This window comes from Lates calcarifer, unplaced genomic scaffold (assembly GCF_001640805.2).
Source record: "Lates calcarifer isolate ASB-BC8 unplaced genomic scaffold, TLL_Latcal_v3 _unitig_1631_quiver_445, whole genome shotgun sequence".
In the NCBI taxonomy this organism is placed as follows: domain Eukaryota; kingdom Metazoa; phylum Chordata; class Actinopteri; family Centropomidae; genus Lates; species Lates calcarifer.
The window spans coordinates 1-19,200 of NW_026115660.1; the positions used below are offsets into that span (position 1 = coordinate 1).

The 19,200-nt window shown below is 41.1% G+C and overlaps 1 protein-coding gene and 3 long non-coding RNA genes across 4 annotated transcripts in view; 2 read left to right on the forward strand and 2 right to left on the reverse strand.

The window, feature by feature from the left end:
* Positions 1–636: 636 nt before the first annotated feature.
* Positions 637–12,268, reverse strand: LOC108889734 (uncharacterized). The gene is made up of 8 exons (XR_007809789.1): positions 11,659–12,268; positions 10,235–10,292; positions 9,667–9,730; positions 4,079–4,276; positions 2,558–2,619; positions 1,880–1,950; positions 1,404–1,465; positions 637–718 (listed from the first exon to the last, which is right to left on the reverse strand). It is a non-coding gene; the product is annotated as an uncharacterized LOC108889734 (long non-coding RNA).
* On the forward strand, positions 4,298–9,760 carry LOC108889732 (uncharacterized). Its single transcript, XR_001962040.2, has 6 exons — positions 4,298–5,923; positions 6,149–6,249; positions 6,434–7,626; positions 7,852–7,952; positions 8,137–9,332; positions 9,623–9,760. It is a non-coding gene; the product is annotated as an uncharacterized LOC108889732 (long non-coding RNA).
* On the forward strand, positions 12,262–15,336 carry LOC108889749 (uncharacterized). The gene is made up of 2 exons (XR_001962045.2): positions 12,262–13,690; positions 13,785–15,336. It is a non-coding gene; the product is annotated as an uncharacterized LOC108889749 (long non-coding RNA).
* Positions 13,966–19,200, reverse strand: part of LOC108889745 (dedicator of cytokinesis protein 3-like) — a 144,103-nt gene continuing 138,868 nt past the window's right edge. The window contains 1 exon segment of the mRNA XM_051067373.1: positions 13,966–18,702. Within this exon segment, the coding sequence (XP_050923330.1) occupies positions 17,998–18,702 (705 nt within the window). The 3' untranslated portion in view covers positions 13,966–17,997.

Consider the following 19,200-nt stretch of genomic DNA (forward strand, 5'->3'; position numbering starts at 1 on the left):
AAAAAAGTCATAGTATAGTATGTCATCAAAAATCACCTAAAAAAGTCATAGAATAGTATGGCATCAAAAATCACCCAAAAAAGTCATAGTATAGTATGGCATCAAAAACGGTCACAGGTGAAAACGTATGAGGTATAGGTGGCATTCATCCAAAAATATTCGACAGACTACGAAACTGTTGAGTATTCAAAAGTATTTATTAAGAGAGTAAGCGTAAGATAATCATTTATCAAAAGGGGGAAATTCAGGAACAACAAATTACAAACAAGGCTATGTATACAGTAGTATATTGAATTAGAGTACTGATATTGCAGTATTAAAAATAGGGAAATATAAGTTTCACAGATCTACAGAGTTTGTGGGTTGTCTGTGTAAGACAAAGGTAAGATAGTTGTTTTAAGGCAATTTCTTTAACTTAAGCTGCATGTCATGGTATAGAAAGGAAAAACAGTCAGTATTCCAAAAGCATCAAAAAAAACAGTATTAGTAAAATTTATTTACGTAACTAAGTATTTTATTTAGTAATTTCTAAAAAGAAACATGAGGAAAGGTAAAAACTGTCTCTCATAGGCTTGAAATTTAGATTTTCATTTACCTTTTCAAGTACTGTGCAGTAAAGCAGTTTCAGTAGTTTTCCTGGATCTAATACACTGTTCATGTACCTCTGTGGTTAACATGTGTTCTTGTCTCTGCAGGGGAAGACGATGCAGCTGAAGACCTGAAGGGGATGAAAGAAAGAAAGTGTTACAAAGCTGTTAAGGAAATGAAAGACCTCCACCATCTCACTGGTGTGAACTGTTGGTTTCCATCATATGTAATGTAGTCATTGGCACATTTTCTAGAGACTAATATGAAAAACATTCAAGTGCATCACAAGCAGTTAATAATCACAAAGAGGCTGAGCTGACATGTTCATCTTTGGAACTACATTAACCCCAACCAGCTCTAACCAGCGTCTCCTTGTGGTCAAATGATGATTCGCATGTTTTAACTTTTTAAAGGTTTTACAGTCATTATTCAGACATAAGGGTTTTTAATTATTTTTTTTCCTACTTTTTGTTCTAAATATATTTTTGAAGGTTTATATTTATCTATTTATATTTAGGTTTTGTACTTAACTTTTTATGGCTTTGAGTTATTCTGACATTTATTTAAGTTTGTAAACTGATATTTTACATTCCTCTAAGGTTTAAAGTGTATTTTTACATGATTTTATACTTACTTTTTTAGTCCTAGAGATTTCCATTCTATTCTAAACTAAGGTTTTTTTTCTGTTTTATATATATGTATATGCATGTTGTAATACATATTGTTCAGACTTATTTTTTGCATTATTTTTAAAACTGACAAATCACTGAAGCTGAGATAATGACAGAGTCAGACTGAAAAGAATAAACACTGACCTTCTGAAAATGTCTTCATGTCTGTCTCTTCTCTCTGTGGTTTAATGGTTCAAGTTTTAATCCTGTGGAGAAAAACACAACAAACATTAACACAAAGATGTGACTTTTAGCCCATCAAAATAAAAGCACAGCGAGTTTCTGGGTATTGAACTTCAAACTGTCAAAAGACAGAGAAGTAAAAGACTAAATCTATAAAGAAACCAGAGTGTGGACTAACTGGTTCTGGACTAATCAGAACTAGTCCAAGAGTTAAATCAGCTTTGTACACAAAGACAGAAGAAGCTGCACTGACAGAAGCAAAATGAGTTTGTAGTGTGAAACTGAACATTCATGAACTCTGTTAACAAACTGTAATAATAAGTTCAGTCTGTTTGTGACAAATCAAACTGCTCAGACCTCAGATCAGTGACTGCAGATCTATAATGTATTGTCAGTCTCTGTGTTGAACAGTTGATGTAAAGCTGTTGGTGAATTACCTGGAGGCCTCTGTCCTGGTCTCAAACAACTTCTGTATGAAGACTCGATGTCGTGGACGAAGTGGAGACACCTGGAGGAAATCACAGAGAAAGGAAAATGATCAATACACTGCTACCTATTCCTCACCAACAGTTTAACCATGAAAACACAGAGAAATATTCAACATCACAGCTGAACCACAACATTTAACAAACATTAGAGGCTGTTTCAGAAAATCAACAGTTTACTGTCATCACCTCCTGAATAACAACAACAACAAATATTGTTTGTTTATCAACTAATCACTGAAGAGCTACAGTCAATTTGTCCAAAGACAAAACATTGACAACTATACTGATACATATTTTAAACCAAGAATGACAAATATTTGCTTGAAGACAGAAGCTTGAGGTGAGAATTTAACAGTTTTCTTTGTCATATGATAAATATTAAATACTGTTGATCAAACAAAACATCACCTTGAGCTCTGAGCGATTACAGTTTTTACGGTACTTTTTCACATTTAATGGACAAGATCATTCAGCTCATTATATTCAGTAGTAAATTCATTAAGTACCAAGGTGTGAGCTGGGATTTAACCAGCGACAGTGATGAAAAAGCAGAAGCGATTGCTGACATTAATAATTCAGCTCATCAACACATATTTTTCAGACTGGGTAAATGTTTCAGACACATACCTGTTGACCAGTGAGGTGATGATCGTGTTTCTGTCCGAGCTGCAGCAGCTGAACAAGTCGACCTGAAAAACACAAGCACAACACTTGAATGATAAACTAATACAACAAAGTAATGGAACGTTTTCACCACTAAAAACCACACAGTGTGGGAGAACATGACGGTGAAAACTAAACACTAAAGCCTTGACAATTACAAATAAAACCTGACTGACCTAAAAGAGAAAGCATTCAGACAATTTTAAACGTTGGTGTAATGATTTCTAACTGTGATCTCAGCTCAGACATTGTGGAGGAGAACAAAGATAAAATGAAGTTTTCAAGCCTTTAACACCAAACTGCTCAATCAAGCACCAAGTCCAAACAAATGACTAATCATTGATATACACAACAAGGGATTGATGGATGACCATGCATAGATTACCAAACCCAAAAACACTATATGGTTACAAAACAACTACAAAGACACAAAACGCTGACAATAAATGTATATAACTCAGCCAGGTAAGTTTTCTGTCTTTACTTAAAGTGGCTGCATCATTCATTATTCTGATCAATATTGAGATCATGGTTATTTTTCATTATTGTTCACTGATTTTAGGGACAAAATATTTGCATTAAGTAAACAAAAATCCAAGTGTAGGAGCCCAGTCTACAGACACAAAGACAACAACAAAACCATGAATAAACACTTGTAGCAGTGAGGTTGTGTTGTGGCCATGAATCACACAGGACAAGATAAATTGAACTGCTCTTCAGTGGCTTCACTGATACTGGGTGAAGCTGCCAACCAGAGTTAACACTGGATATAGAAAAACTACCAGACATATGTTTAGCCTCGTAACTACCTTCATTTCTTCAACTGACTTTCTGTTTAACCAGAAACATCACTACATATCAGTACCAGACTCTGTTTACAAAAACAGGAATTTAACTGAGCAGAACACAGGAGCTGCTGGAATACCACTGCCTCCATCTGTTAGTGTGTTTGTGTTATTGTGTGACCTTCAGTGGTGGAAGAAGTAATCAGATACTTTACATTAAGCAAAAGTAGCACACAATAACACAAACAAACTAAAAGATGGCAGCAGCAGCGGATTAACAATTCCTGTGCTCTGCTCGGTAAAATCCCTGTTTTTATCAATGGAGTCTGGTGGTGATATACAGTGATGTTTCTGGTCAAACAAGAAGGATCTTCCTCTTTAATAAAAAGCTCTGTCTCTGTAGGAATCATATCATAATGTTGTCAGACTCTTTCCTTCATCAAGCCACATATTAGCTTTTAGCACAACTCCAACATGTCTCAGCAGACATTTCTCAGGGAGTTCAGTCATGCTGACTGCTTCTAATAAAATATACTTGTTGGTTTAAACAGTTTGTGCTGTGTAGGCTGTTATATGGCTGTTTAAAACTGGAAGAGTCCAAATTCTTAAATATTTACAGATAAACTGGCCATCCCAGTCCCAGTCCCCTTAATGTCAGTCTCTGTGTTGGACAGTTGATGTAAAGCTGTTGGTGAATTACCTGGAGGCCTCTATCCTGGTCTCACAGAACTTCTTCATTGTACAAAGACTCGTGGACTACGTCTCTGTGATTACAGGCAGTGCCGTCAAATCGGTGACCCCCGTCTCCGCCAATTCTATCGCAAGGTCTCTGAGAAGCATGGGACAATGTCTCTGATCATGGACCATGTCTCTGCGATCGTGGACAAAGTGGAGACACCTGAAAAAGAGAAATATACAAAGGAAAATGGTCAATACATTATGACCTATTCCTCATCAACAGTTTAACCTCAAAATACACATAAATATTCAGTATCACAGCCGAACCAGAACATTTAACAAATCACTTTGATGTCTTACTGTACTGTGGCGTCTTTTGACATTTTCGATGTCCCACCATAACGTGACATTTTTACTTCTATTTTGGATTACTATTACTTCTGTATTGCTTTTATCACATATTACCTTTACTGTTACCTCTAATATTAGATTCCTTTCACCATTACTTATTACTATCACCTATTAAAACTTCAGGAAGCTATTTGTTTATTTAATATCCGGCGCCGACGCGAGTGGCAGCGATTTCAGCAGCTCCGTGTGCCTTGCTCTTTTTTCACTGTTTTCTCTTTATTTACTGTTTATTTTTGCTCTTTTTCTACTCTGTGTTATTCCAGCCTATGGAAATGGATTTTCTTGTTCACACCAAGACTCGTTTATTCGAGGAAATCACGTGTTGCTCTGACAACGTGGTCGCGCGCCGGGGTGGTTCCCCATTTACCTGACGAGGTGAGGAGGGTAATGTGAACGCACTACCGAATAAGATCGACGAACTGGCTGCGCTGGTGAAAAACATCAGGACCTACAGAGAGTGCAGTCTGGTGTGCTTCTCTGAAACATGGCTCAGGTCTAGCATCCCGGATGCTAACGTGGAGCTACCCGGTTTCAGTACAGTCAGAGCGGACAGAGACACGAAAGCCTGCGGGAAGCGGGAAGGACGAGGACTCGCTTTATATGTAAACACAAGCTGGACAATAAAATCCCCAGCTGCTGCAGGGACACCGGACTCTCGGCTGTAAGCCTCCGTCCCTGCCCAGAGAGATTGGACGCCATTGTTGTTATTGTTTACATTCCTCCACGTGCCGACGCGAGCGACGTCATCCACTCCGCCGTTGCTCAACTACAATTATACAACAAGTAGTTCGAACCGAGCCATCTGATTGGTCCACAAGACATTTAGAACGTGCTCCAATCAGCATGACAGCACACCTTACTCACTACTACAAATATTACTCCGCCATAAACATTAAACTCACAAGCGCCTCGGTCCTGACCGCATCACCGTCGTGCTCAGATGACGTTAAACACACCCTCTCCGTTAGTATTGCTTACCACAGCACCCGGAGGCGCGTGTGTTCATCTCTGGGGACTTCAACCATGTGACATTGGACAAAACACTACCTGCTTTCTACCAGTATGTGGACTGTAACACCAGGGGAAACAGGACCATTGACCTACTGTATGCTAACGTAACGGACGCATACAGCTACACCCCGCTGCCTGCACCGGGGAAAGCAGATCACAACCTCATTCTGCTCCACAAAGCAAGAGTGAGGAAGCTACCCACAACCACACCTCATTCAGGAAGTGGTCTCCTGAGGCAGAGCAGGCTCTGAGAGACTGTTTTGGAACCACAGACTAGGATGCACTGCGGGGGTCGCAGGTTGTTGACTGCGCTACTGACTACATCAGCTTCTGGATGGACGTTGTTGTTCCGGTTAAAACTGTACGCTGCTATGCAAACAACAAGCCCTGGATCACCAGTGACATCAAGGGCCTTCTGAATCAGAAGAAGGCGCCTTTAAAGATGGTGAATTTCTTGTGAATTTATTTATCTATGTAAAATTTCAGTTACCGTTATAAGAGATGCTGCTGAGCCTGGGAGCTCCCTGCACTTTCTGTTAGAATTTTAAAACAAAATGTCTTTGTTTAAGATAAAAAAACCTTTAACATGTTGCAAATCTGAAAAGCTGCTTAATAAACATATGCTTAAAGGCATTTAAACAAAGTTATTTGTTTATGGGATTGGTTACAGGCAGAGCCACGGCACCGGTAACAGCCAGTCAGCAGTGACAGCCGAGCATGAGGAGGAGACAAAGTTTTACCAGGTGGAGAAACTCTGGAGAGCAGATCTATGTATGCACATTTTACTTTGTTTTATTAATTTCATAAAACTTCAGGAAGCTATTTGTTTATTTAATATCCGGCGCCGGCGCGAGTGGCAGCGATTTCAGCAGCTCCGTGTGCCTTGCTCTTTTTTCACAGTTTTCTCTTTATTTACTGTTTATTTTTGCTCTTTTTCTACTCTGTGTTATTCCAGCCTATGGAAATGGATTTTCTTGTTCACACCAAGACTCGTTTATTCGAGGGAATCACGTGTTGCTCTGACAACGTGGTCGCGCGCCGGGGTGGTTCCCCATTTACCTGACGAGGTGAGGAGGGTAATGTGAACGCACTACCGAATAAGATCGACGAACTGGCTGCGCTGGTGAAAAACATCAGGACCTACAGAGAGTGCAGTCTGGTGTGCCTCTCTGAAACATGGCTCAGGTCTAGCATCCCGGATGCTAACGTGGAGCTACCCGGTTTCAGTACAGTCAGAGCGGACAGAGACACGAAAGCCTGCGGGAAGCGGGAAGGACGAGGACTCGCTTTATATGTAAACACAAGCTGGACATTAAAATCCCCAGCTGCTGCAGGGACACCGGACTCTCGGCTGTAAGCCTCCGTCCCTGCCCAGAGAGATTGGACGCCATTGTTGTTATTGTTTACATTCCTCCACGTGCCGACGCGAGCGACGTCATCCACTCCGCCGTTGCTCAACTACAATTATACAACAAGTAGTTCGAACCGAGCCATCTGATTGGTCCACAAGACATTTAGAACGTGCTCCAATCAGCATGACAGCACACCTTACTCACTACTACAAATATTACTCCGCCATAAACATTAAACTCACAAGCGCCTCGGTCCTGACCGCATCACCGTCGTGCTCAGATGACGTTAAACACACCCTCTCCGTTAGTATTGCTTACCACAGCACCCGGAGGCGCGTGTGTTCATCTCTGGGGACTTCAACCATGTGACATTGGACAAAACACTACCTGCTTTCTACCAGTATGTGGACTGTAACACCAGGGGAAACAGGACCATTGACCTACTGTATGCTAACGTAACGGACGCATACAGCTACACCCCGCTGCCTGCACCGGGGAAAGCAGATCACAACCTCATTCTGCTCCACAAAGCAAGAGTGAGGAAGCTACCCACAACCACACCTCATTCAGGAAGTGGTCTCCTGAGGCAGAGCAGGCTCTGAGAGACTGTTTTGGAACCACAGACTAGGATGCACTGCGGGGGTCGCAGGTTGTTGACTGCGCTACTGACTACATCAGCTTCTGGATGGACGTTGTTGTTCCGGTTAAAACTGTACGCTGCTATGCAAACAACAAGCCCTGGATCACCAGTGACATCAAGGGCCTTCTGAATCAGAAGAAGGCGCCTTTAAAGATGGTGAATTTCTTGTGAATTTATTTATCTATGTAAAATTTCAGTTACCGTTATAAGAGATGCTGCTGAGCCTGGGAGCTCCCTGCACTTTCTGTTAGAATTTTAAAACAAAATGTCTTTGTTTAAGATAAAAAAACCTTTAACATGTTGCAAATCTGAAAAGCTGCTTAATAAACATATGCTTAAAGGCATTTAAACAAAGTTATTTGTTTATGGGATTGGTTACAGGCAGAGCCACGGCACCGGTAACAGCCAGTCAGCAGTGACAGCCGAGCATGAGGAGGAGACAAAGTTTTACCAGGTGGAGAAACTCTGGAGAGCAGATCTATGTATGCACATTTTACTTTGTTTTATTAATTTCATAAAACTTCAGGAAGCTATTTGTTTATTTAATATCCGGCGCCGGCGCGAGTGGCAGCGATTTCAGCAGCTCCGTGTGCCTTGCTCTTTTTTCACAGTTTTCTCTTTATTTACTGTTTATTTTTGCTCTTTTTCTACTCTGTGTTATTCCAGCCTATGGAAATGGATTTTCTTGTTCACACCAAGACTCGTTTATTCGAGGGAATCACGTGTTGCTCTGACAACGTGGTCGCGCGCCGGGGTGGTTCCCCATTTACCTGACGAGGTGAGGAGGGTAATGTGAACGCACTACCGAATAAGATCGACGAACTGGCTGCGCTGGTGAAAAACATCAGGACCTACAGAGAGTGCAGTCTGGTGTGCCTCTCTGAAACATGGCTCAGGTCTAGCATCCCGGATGCTAACGTGGAGCTACCCGGTTTCAGTACAGTCAGAGCGGACAGAGACACGAAAGCCTGCGGGAAGCGGGAAGGACGAGGACTCGCTTTATATGTAAACACAAGCTGGACATTAAAATCCCCAGCTGCTGCAGGGACACCGGACTCTCGGCTGTAAGCCTCCGTCCCTGCCCAGAGAGATTGGACGCCATTGTTGTTATTGTTTACATTCCTCCACGTGCCGACGCGAGCGACGTCATCCACTCCGCCGTTGCTCAACTACAATTATACAACAAGTAGCTCCGACCGAGCCATCTGATTGGTCCACAAGACATTTAGAACGTGCTCCAATCAGCATGACAGCACACCTTACTCACCACTACAAATATTACTACGCCATAAACAATAAACTCACAAGCGCCTCGGTCCTGACCGCATCACCGTCGTGCTCAGATGACGTTAAACACACCCTCTCCGTTAGTATTGCTTACCACAGCACCCGGAGGCGCGTGTGTTCATCTCTGGGGACTTCAACCATGTGACATTGGACAAAACACTACCTGCTTTCTACCAGTATGTGGACTGTAACACCAGGGGAAACAGGACCATTGACCTACTGTATGCTAACGTAACGGACGCATACAGCGCCACCCCGCTGCCTGCACCGGGGAAAGCAGATCACAGCCTCATTCTGCTCCACAAAGCAAGAGTGAGGAAGCTACCCACAACCACACCTCATTCAGGAAGTGGTCTCCTGAGGCAGAGCAGGCTCTGAGAGACTGTTTTGGAACCACAGACTAGGATGCACTGCGGGGGTCGCAGGTTGTTGACTGCGCTACTGACTACATCAGCTTCTGGATGGACGTTGTTGTTCCGGTTAAAACTGTACGCTGCTATGCAAACAACAAGCCCTGGATCACCAGTGACATCAAGGGCCTTCTGAATCAGAAGAAGAAGGCGCCTTTAAAGATGGTGAATTTCTTGTGAATTTATTTATCTATGTAAAATTTCAGTTACCGTTATAAGAGATGCTGCTGAGCCTGGGAGCTCCCTGCACTTTTGTTTTTTGTTTGAACTTAAAACAAAGATAAGTGAAAGATTAAATAACATTTCAGTTATTTTGACATTTTGGAAAACTTTAGGGAGCTATTTACTTGTTTACGTTTTCATTTAACTTTATAAGACATGCTGCTTAAACAAAGGTAAGTGTTGGAGTTTGTATTATTCAAAATTTTGACGCCAATATTTTCTGTTTTCTGTAGAATTTAATGTCAGTGCTCTGTGTTGATGTAAAGCTGTGAATTACCTGGAGGCCTCTGTCCTGGTTTCAAACAATGAAGACTCTGTGATCCTGGATGAAGTGGAGACACCTGGAGGAAATAAAAAGAGAAACATACAAAGGAAAATGGTCAATACATTATGACCTATTCCTCATCAACAGTTTAACCTCAAAATACACATAAATATTCAACATCACAGCCGAACCAGAACATTTTCCAAACATTAGAGGAGTGTCTCAGAAAACAGTTTGTTTACTGGCACACATGACAAGAAAAGGCATCACACCTTTAAGACTCAATACATACTTGGGAAAAATTTACTAACATGATTATCTTAAATAAATAAATAATTCTATATTAAATTTCTATATTAATTGTCAAATAATCACTGGAGGAATCATGTACATTACTGTGAACTGCATGATAGGAACTTAAGTACATTTTTGAAAGCAGGGTTTTAACTTGTGGTATCTTTAATTATACTTTAGTCCACAGGCAGAAAATTAACTGACAATTATTATGAGTTTTGACTGACATTAATAATTCAGCTCATCAACACATTTTTCCAGACGGGGTAAATCTTTGGACACATACCTGTTTGGTTTATAAGGTGAGAGCTTCTGTCCAGGCTGCAGCATCTGAACCAGTAAACCTGCAAAACACAAGTACAACACTTGAAAACCAAAGAACCTCATTAATAAAGAACAGTACACCTCCAAAACTTGAACAGTGAAGAATACAACACTGAAAACTAAACAGAGGAACCTTGAACCATACTTTGTGTTTTGAGGTGAATGAATGAATGAAGTTAGTAGAATATGACTTTACTGAGCTCGAGAGAGGAAAAACAATTTTAAAATTGTTTTGATAATAATTTCTAACAATCATCTCAGCTCATACATTGTGACCTACTCCTGAGGCTTAAAACCTGTGGAGCAGCAGAGTTAAAATCCAGTTTTCAAGCTTGTATTTAAAACAAAACTGAGCTGAATAAGGCCTCAAGTCACCGCAAACAAATTTCAACAATATACACAACAGCGGATCAGTGGATACATGAGACACAATGAGATGCATAACTGCCACGGTGAAACGCAAAATGGCCACAAAGGAACATTAAATGATCAGGAATAGACACAAAACTACAAAGACACAATATGAGGCAAAAATAACCGCAAAGAAGCTGCACATAAGCAGATGTAAAACAGCCAGCTGGAGACGCAAAACGATGCAATATCTTCACAGACACAAAATGATCACATCGACACGATAATCTGCCATAAAGTGACTGAAAATGAACAAGAGGGAGCACAAAACTACAAAGCAGTAAACTGTCTTCCGAGTAATTGTAAAGACATGCAAACAGAGTTGCAAACAAACAGAGTACTGAACAGTTACCACCGTGCACAACTAATGTGAAGGACTTAGTCACACAAACACAAACACACTTTAACCCTCAAGGGGAGACAAACCCCAAAGATATATTTAGAAGATAAAGATAATGCTAACACTCGGCGTTAATGCTAACGCTCGCAACTAATGCTAATGCTAACAGCCATTTGTAAAACAGCTAGGTAGAGACACAAAACGATGAAGTACCATCACAGACACAAAATGATCACATCGACATGATAACCGGTCATAAACGGACTTAAAATGACCAAGAGAGAGCACAAAGTTACAAACAAGCAGTCCCACGCGATATAAACGACTGAAAATGGAATTAAACGATGTTGTTACCAGGTAATGCTAACGCTCGCAACTAATGCTAAAGCTAACACCCATTTGTAAAACAGCTAGGTAGAGACGCAAAACACAAAATGATCACATCGACATGATAACCGGTCACAAACTGACTTAAAATGACCAGGAGAGAGCACAAAAATACAAACAAGCAGTCCCACGCGATTGACTGAAAATGGAATTAAACGATATTACAAGGTAATGCTGACGCTCGAGGCTAATGCTAGCACTCTCCGATAACGTTGATGCTAACGCTAACCGCTAACTGTTTGTCTTACCTTCGCATGGTAGGTGTGTTCAGCGTCCAGCTTCACTCGTGTTGGACAAAAACAGAAGCTCCAGTTTGTTTTAGCGTCCAAACCTCCAGGGTAACGTCGTTTTTGCACAGTACTGGCAAACAGAGGCAATGCTTCAAACTTAGTTTAAATATGTTTTCCACTTCCTCTCTCCGCCTCTCTGAGCTCCTCCCAGAAGGTCGTAGGCCAATGACAAACCACGTCGCGCTAGTGACGACATACGTGAGCTACATTGGAAGAAAAACAATGATTGGCCGACCGATTCTGTTCCGGTTTTAGATTTTACTGAAAACAGTTTAAATTCACAAACACACATGGCAATATATAATTCAAAATCAATCAAACAGCGCTCAAAAAAGGACACACAAAAAGTGAGTTCTGGCTTCCGGGTTTACTTCCACGTTATGCAGCCCACTGAATATGCGTAGTAGACATGTTTTATACACTTATCTTTTACTTCATTCATACATTCTACTACTTTTGTGAAGCTCAGACTTTAAACCCATCTCAAGCACCAAAACAATTCAGGACACGTGTAAAGGTGTGTTTTCACAATATATTTAAATTTTTGAAATACTGAACTTCAATTTTTCCACAGTGCTCTAAGACAAACAGGTGCCTCAGTAGTCTCAGAGTGTTCTAAATATTTTGATATAAAATACTTGGGTATTATATGATATGCAAGCACTTTGAAAGGTTCATTTAAAAACTGTTGTAAAAAAATCAATAAAGACGTAAATAAATACAGAGACGTCTCCAGAATGAGCTGGTCTCTTGTTGGTAGCCAGTCCTGCATTAGAGTGGTTGTGGCCCAGTAAGATGAGATGAGGGGGTCATACTACTTAGAGTCAGAAAATTACACCAACAACAAACTACTACACTATTAACTAAGCTTTGTGCTACTAAAAACTCATTATGCTTTGCCCAGATTAGTCAACATAACTAATATGACTGTATGTCGAGTCCTAAACTTTACCACCTTTTGAAAGACACACAGACATCAATGAAAAAATATTTGATTCCCTATCTCACAGAGCTCTTTCCTTCAGCCCTGGTGGTCCACGACCTGCCTGGTACATGTTCAGGTCACTCTGCAGGGAGTTGGGGTTGATGCAGACAGGCCCAAGAAGAGTCTTCAGGAAGCTCTCCACATCTGAATATGTTGGATTACATGTTACGCTGTGTTTTAGTGCTAGTGTTTAGTGTACAACCAATGGTCACTAACCAAGAAATGTAACCCATCATGCACTGCACTTGTGCTGAAAGAGAGAAAAGTGGCCGCAGTGGGAAAATTAGAACCAACAAATGTAAATAATTTTCCAGTTAACTTTTGATAGTATAAGTTTGTTTAACATTTTATTAGCCACGTGATAAACTCTGAATTTAATGTGAATGCATTATGCAAAATTGTGCAGTTTCCCCAGCAGGGGGTGTAGTCTGACCACTGAGGTCTGACGCTAGAGTTAATTATCTGTGTTCAGTATAAACAGGCCGAGCATCCTTTTCATCTTCTCACAATTTGACGACGTCTTGCTTTTCTAGTGAGAGCAGCACGTCTCAGCTTTCTCCGTCTGATAATTCTGTTTTCTTTCTCCCTTCAAAGATGAACTGTTTAGATTTTGGCGGTTAAAAGTCAAACTCACTGTGGCCTCACAAAATCTGTTTTTGGCCATATCTCAAGAAGTGTGGTCTCAGGTTTTTGGACCTGCAGACTCACTCTGTCATAAATATGTAAATATGTGTAACTAGGCTCAGGCTCACATTGCACGCAAATAATGTTTGATTGGACAAAAACCTTTTCACCCACTGACAAGATGTCCTTATGACTTATTAACCAACCTTCATGTTTAGAATTAGTTTGCTAATGTAAAGCACATTTTACTTGAATTAAATGTAATGTTAAGCTGATACACTAATGATTTTCTCTGCTCTGTGTTCTTGAGGAAATTTATCAGCTGTATGGATTTACAGGTGACAATGTGTGACTCCTGAAAAGACATCACCTACAGCCAAGGTAAAGAAAGACAGTGCTGTCCATACAGGAAAATATGTGCTGTATAAAATATTTATGTTGTTATTATCTCAATGAGTAAACTCTTGTTTTTCAGGAGGTTCATCAGGATAAATCCAGAGAGAGGCACTGAGGCTTGACGGGGCAAAGTCGCTCAGAAAAAGATGAGACGAGTCCAAGTCCTTCACTTTTTCTACTGGTATTATATTTTCACTTAAAGGATGTCTTAAAGTCTTTATGTGTTAAACATGTGGAATGAATGCAGGCTGAATCATAGCTGTGTCAATAAAACATTATTGTTTAATGTTTGTCATTAATCATGAATCCACAACACAGCAGTTTGTTTAGTGAGTAGGAAAAAAAACGTGAGTATTTACATCTACTGTCATACACGTCACAGTTTATACCCATGCTAACACAATAAAGACTTTTATATACAAGAAATACTTATTAGCATCATTGTACAAAGGAATACCATCATAGTAACTCACTGTCTGGATTTGTCGTTGATGCAAAATACACAAAATAATAATAAACCTCCCTCAGCTGCCCTGAAATAATCTGAATAATTAGACAAAAGGAACTCGTATTGTTTGCTGTTGTCTAGGTTTAAAAACGGTTTTACATCAGAAAGTACAAGGCAAGACAATCACAGTCTACATGTGTACAAGGTTTGCCCTTTATGATCAGTATAAATACACTCTCCTTGTTTATGTACACAGAAATCATCGCGTCTCCTCTGTGCACTGAGCATCGACTCTCCCTTCACATTCCTCCTTTCAGCTGCAGCGTTTACACAAAGCAAAAAAACTCAATTTAAAAAAGCGAATGGTGTTCAGTGGTTTCAGTGTCACATCATGCTCACTGCCAGTCTAACCTGTGCATCGCTAAGACACAAAAATCTTTTCAGACTGTTTCACAGACTGGATACAACGTCAAGCGTCTCGACTCTTTGCTTTTGTCACTTTTTTTAAAGTTCCAACCTTTAGCAAATGTCCCTGCTCTCACACACAAACACCTCAGTAAAACTTTAACAAACAGCTGAAGAATTCAAACTGGACATCATGTTAAAAGCATCTGATCGTGAGGGACGTTTGCATAGTTTATCCTCAACTGACGAGCTCTGATTCTCTCAACATAATCTTAATTGTAATGTTTGTTTTCTGAAGACATGAGGACTTAGGCCTGTGTATTTAATATATTTAACTCTGTCTGACCATTGGCCTGGAACATAATATCACACCAAACAAGTCCTCCGCTCTCTCTCTCAAGTCAAACAAGGTCAAAATGAACCAAACTGTCCTGATTCCCCACACAACTACAACTACTTCAAACCCATCCATTAGTATTAACATTCTGAATCAAACCTGTCTGTAATTTCTAGCATCTGATTGGTCGGATTTCACTGTTAGAAACAAGAGGAAGCTTCCACAAAGTGATTTTTAAATGGCTGTCAGTGCATGACACCACAGCTGGAAACCAGTGAGTACTAGTACTGCAGTCTGTTCTTCCAAAACATGAAGTACTCAAAGTACTGTGGCTGGAATGAGTATTACAACAACAAACACAGAACTGTAGAGAGATCATTCTGGCAATACATGGTTCCTTTAGTCCCAAACTGAACCCCACCAAACATCTGTCTCCTACACCAAATCAATCCACCTCAACAACCCTGAAAATATCCAAACTGTATCACTGTGTCCAGAGGGACGGACAAAAAGAAATCATTCTAATGGTCAGTTTGGAAACACTCACCTGCTGCTGAGTCACAGCATCCTGCTCTAAACCTGCAAGAAAGCAAAGCAGCTTTTTGTCAGAGCAGGAAAAACCTGAGGCTAATGACATGATAATGATGGCTGCTTTCAATTGAATGAGTCAGGTCAGAGAGGCAGCATGCAGACATGTAGGACCCCGGGACTGACACACATGAATGGAACTCAGCCGCCATTAATGTCATTAATCATCTGGGCTTTTCCAACAGTGACACATCCTGTCACACATCAGAGCTGACACACACACAGCGAGGAGCAGTGCTCTGTTTAAAACCAACAATGGAACCAGGAGATGAAAATAATATTCAAGTAAAAACCAAACGGACAAAAACAAACTTGAGAAAAATTAAAGTCCAGTTTTACACTGGTAACATTAGCTACCGCTACGGTAGCATGAGACACCTGAATCTATCGACACTAAATAAGTAGAGTACTCTTCACTCTTCACTGTTATTAATGCTGATGGAAAAGCCACTGACACGTGCAGGATAAAGCTGGTGTTCTCTGTCTGTGGCTTGCAGCTCTAATCCCATTGGTTCCTATTATTTCATCTTTAAACTGCTCAATTTCCAAAACCAGCTTGCCACTGTATCTTTAGCAAACATTACTCAAACAGGAGGAAACAGAGTGTTTGAGTATTTACGGCAGCAGGACAGTGTGAGCGCCAACAGAATATCACCAGCCTTCTCCTTTAACAATGCATTACGTTACAAATCCAGGATTCTGAGTTTCCTGTACCTTTAACAGGTACTTTGTTACAGTCATGTACATGTACATATGACAAAGGTTTCAGTTCATCATGTAAAATATCTTGTCTGGCTATAGTGAGAATATGATCCAGCATCAGGTGAAACACAACAAGCATTTGCAAATGGTTGTGACAGAAACAAGGAGCGGTGGCTACAAAGTTAAAGCAGATGAGCTAACAGCTGTTCACAGTTCAGTTTCTTTTTTTTTTCATTTCAAACAAAAAGGAGACGTGTGGTTAGGTGGGTTACAGGACGATTACAGTCTGAGCTGGTGGTAACAAGTTCAACATTTTTAAAACAAAAAACAAAGTATTATCCTTCACAGTACTTTACACTCGTATCACACAGATGAAATCTGGCAGATTTAACATCCTTGGTGACTGAAGTGTTTGTGTTTCCTAAACTATAAAGACATCAGTGCACAGCATTCCTCCAGTGCTTCCTGTAATTCACCTTTGTGCATTGCTCACAGTCTCTGATTAAGTTGGAACTTTCATTGAATGAACATGCATACAAAACAGTACCCTGATTAAAAAATGTACAGTCATTACAGTTCATTACTTTCATAAAAAATGGCAAAAAGTGTCTGTTCATCTTCTTAATGTTCCCTATAAATGTCAGCTCTCTGATGCCGTGCACACATTTACAGCTTCTTCCCTTGGACACAACCTCAGCTAAAAAAAACAAAACAAAACACAGGTTAACAAGTCGTTTCCATCATCGCTGCCTTCAATCAGCTCATTTCTGTGCCCTTCACTTTGCTGGATGTAACATTAAAACCTGCGGATGTTTGTGTGTGAGGCATCGTCACGTTTTAAACAAGTGCACGTCATGTATCATCGAGCAGCTACTACTGGCTCAGGAAGCCATTGAACTTGCATATTTCTACATAGGTTTCACCTTCCATCAAAAGTATAAGGATTAAATATAAATTATATTTATATACTTCTATATACTGTATTACATTTATCTACACACTTTGATTCTTTCGTTGGAAAATATAAATACTTTTCGGCTCCATCAAGACTCTCATTCATTGTTAATATATTGTGTCTGATGAAAATGGCTTCTTTCAGTCGGCACTCTGTCGCTCTGTTTGCATAAAGAAACACTTCCAGCCGTGCTCTGTTTGTTCAGGAGTAACGTGAAGATTTAATGAGGAAGCAGATGCATTTATGACCTCTCTGTGTTATTTGGCTTGTTGTTCAGGGCTCAGGTGAAAATATGAAGCATGTAATACTTTATGTTTTGGTCTTTTATTTTCAGTCAGAGGACCACTTTATCTTCATCTAAATAATCCCTCAGCACAAACCTCAGTAACATCTCTCTGCATTTCTATAAATAGAAATGGAGACTAGAATTCTTAATTCTGTGTTGTGGTGCTCTGTTTTATTAAAGTGCGGCTCATCAGAGCGACAGTGATCATATTTTTCTGTTACAGATCTTTTTCCTTTCTGAATGAATGTTTGATTAATGTTGGAGTGGAAATAAAATCAATAACTAACATGAGATCTGTGACAGAATTTAGAAATATGTATTGATGGCATCATGGTTTAATGGAGAGACTGACCCTGCACATCATTTTAACCTTTAACTTCACAGCCTTTATGTTGAGTCTGGTTATTGGAGCAGGACAGTGGGTGGGGGGTGGGGGGGTCTGACTGTTTGATTCAACATCACTTCATGTTTTAGTTTTAGTTTGGCTCTTGCTCTCACTTCTGTCTCTTTCTTTCTCTCCTCTGAAAAGAGTTCATATTCTGCTCGTTTCTACAGGTCATCAGTCGCCGTCCTACTCCTCACTGATGCCGTGCTCCCACGCCACTTTAGCTTGCTCATCCTTGGTTGCTGCGATTATGGGCTGGGAGATCTTGCGTGGCATGGGCCGGGGTGCAGGAGGCGGTGGAGGTGCAGACTGGGTGTTAAGGGGGTCCTCTTCAGGGATACACCCCTCTCTGAGGTAGGGTTTGGGGGGCAGGGCGGGGGGAGGCTCGTGGAGCTGGTAAAGAGGCGGGTGGTGGGGGATGTAGTGTGGGTGGAAGTGGTGGTGGTAGTAGTGGTGCTGGGGGTGCGGCAGCCCGTCCTGCTGCTGTGGTTGTGGTTGTGGTTGTGGAGCTCCGGTGGGGGTTGAACCTGGTGCCTGGGGCTGGATTTGGCCCCCGGCCTGAGCCGGGGTGACGCCTCCCGGTGCGGAGTAGCTGCGGCAGGGTGGGGGTTTCGCTCCGTCCAGGACTTCAGGCTCAGAGACACTGTACCTGACGGGCTGGTAAGGCGAGTCGAGGTCTTCTTGGTCGGTGGTCCAGGCCTGGCTGCTGGGGACGGACTCCAGGGTGTCTGTACGGCTGGCCGGGGGGTCGGAGGAGGAGGCTGGGCCCCCGAAGTTGCTCTCACTGAGGGAGGAGACTCCAGAGCTGGCGCTGCCTGACAAGGTGGAGTTACTGCCATCCAGGATGGACTGAGGACTGGTGGGCGAGGCAGGTATAGGGTGCAGGGGAGACTGGAGAGAGAGAAAGAAAGAGAGGGGGTGGGGGGCACAGAGAGGAAGAGAGGGAACACAAGGTCAGTTCTATTCAAAGGTTTTTAATGTGATGATCTGAGTATGATAGCTAAATAATCAATAATACAACATTTGCAACATGTGACAAAACATAATGAAATAGCTGAAGGTAGCAGGTCAATCTGTTTTCAGTTTGTTTAAAAATAAATAAATAATGCAAACACAGAACATGTCAGGACATGACAGGCCAGATGTTGTACACTGCACTGACTCTGTCTGCACACACTGAGATCTCAACACTTCACAAGAAGAATGAACAATTTCATAGCATTTTTCTTTAACATGTCTATTTATAAAAACAATGTACAGGACAAGGACAGTAAGAACTGAGTAAGAACTGTGTTTAGGAGTCTAACTGTCACCTGGGAGAAAAGGAAAAGGACAAGAAGGTTAAAAACTAAACAACTGGAGAATGGACAGAAAGCAGGAAACACACAG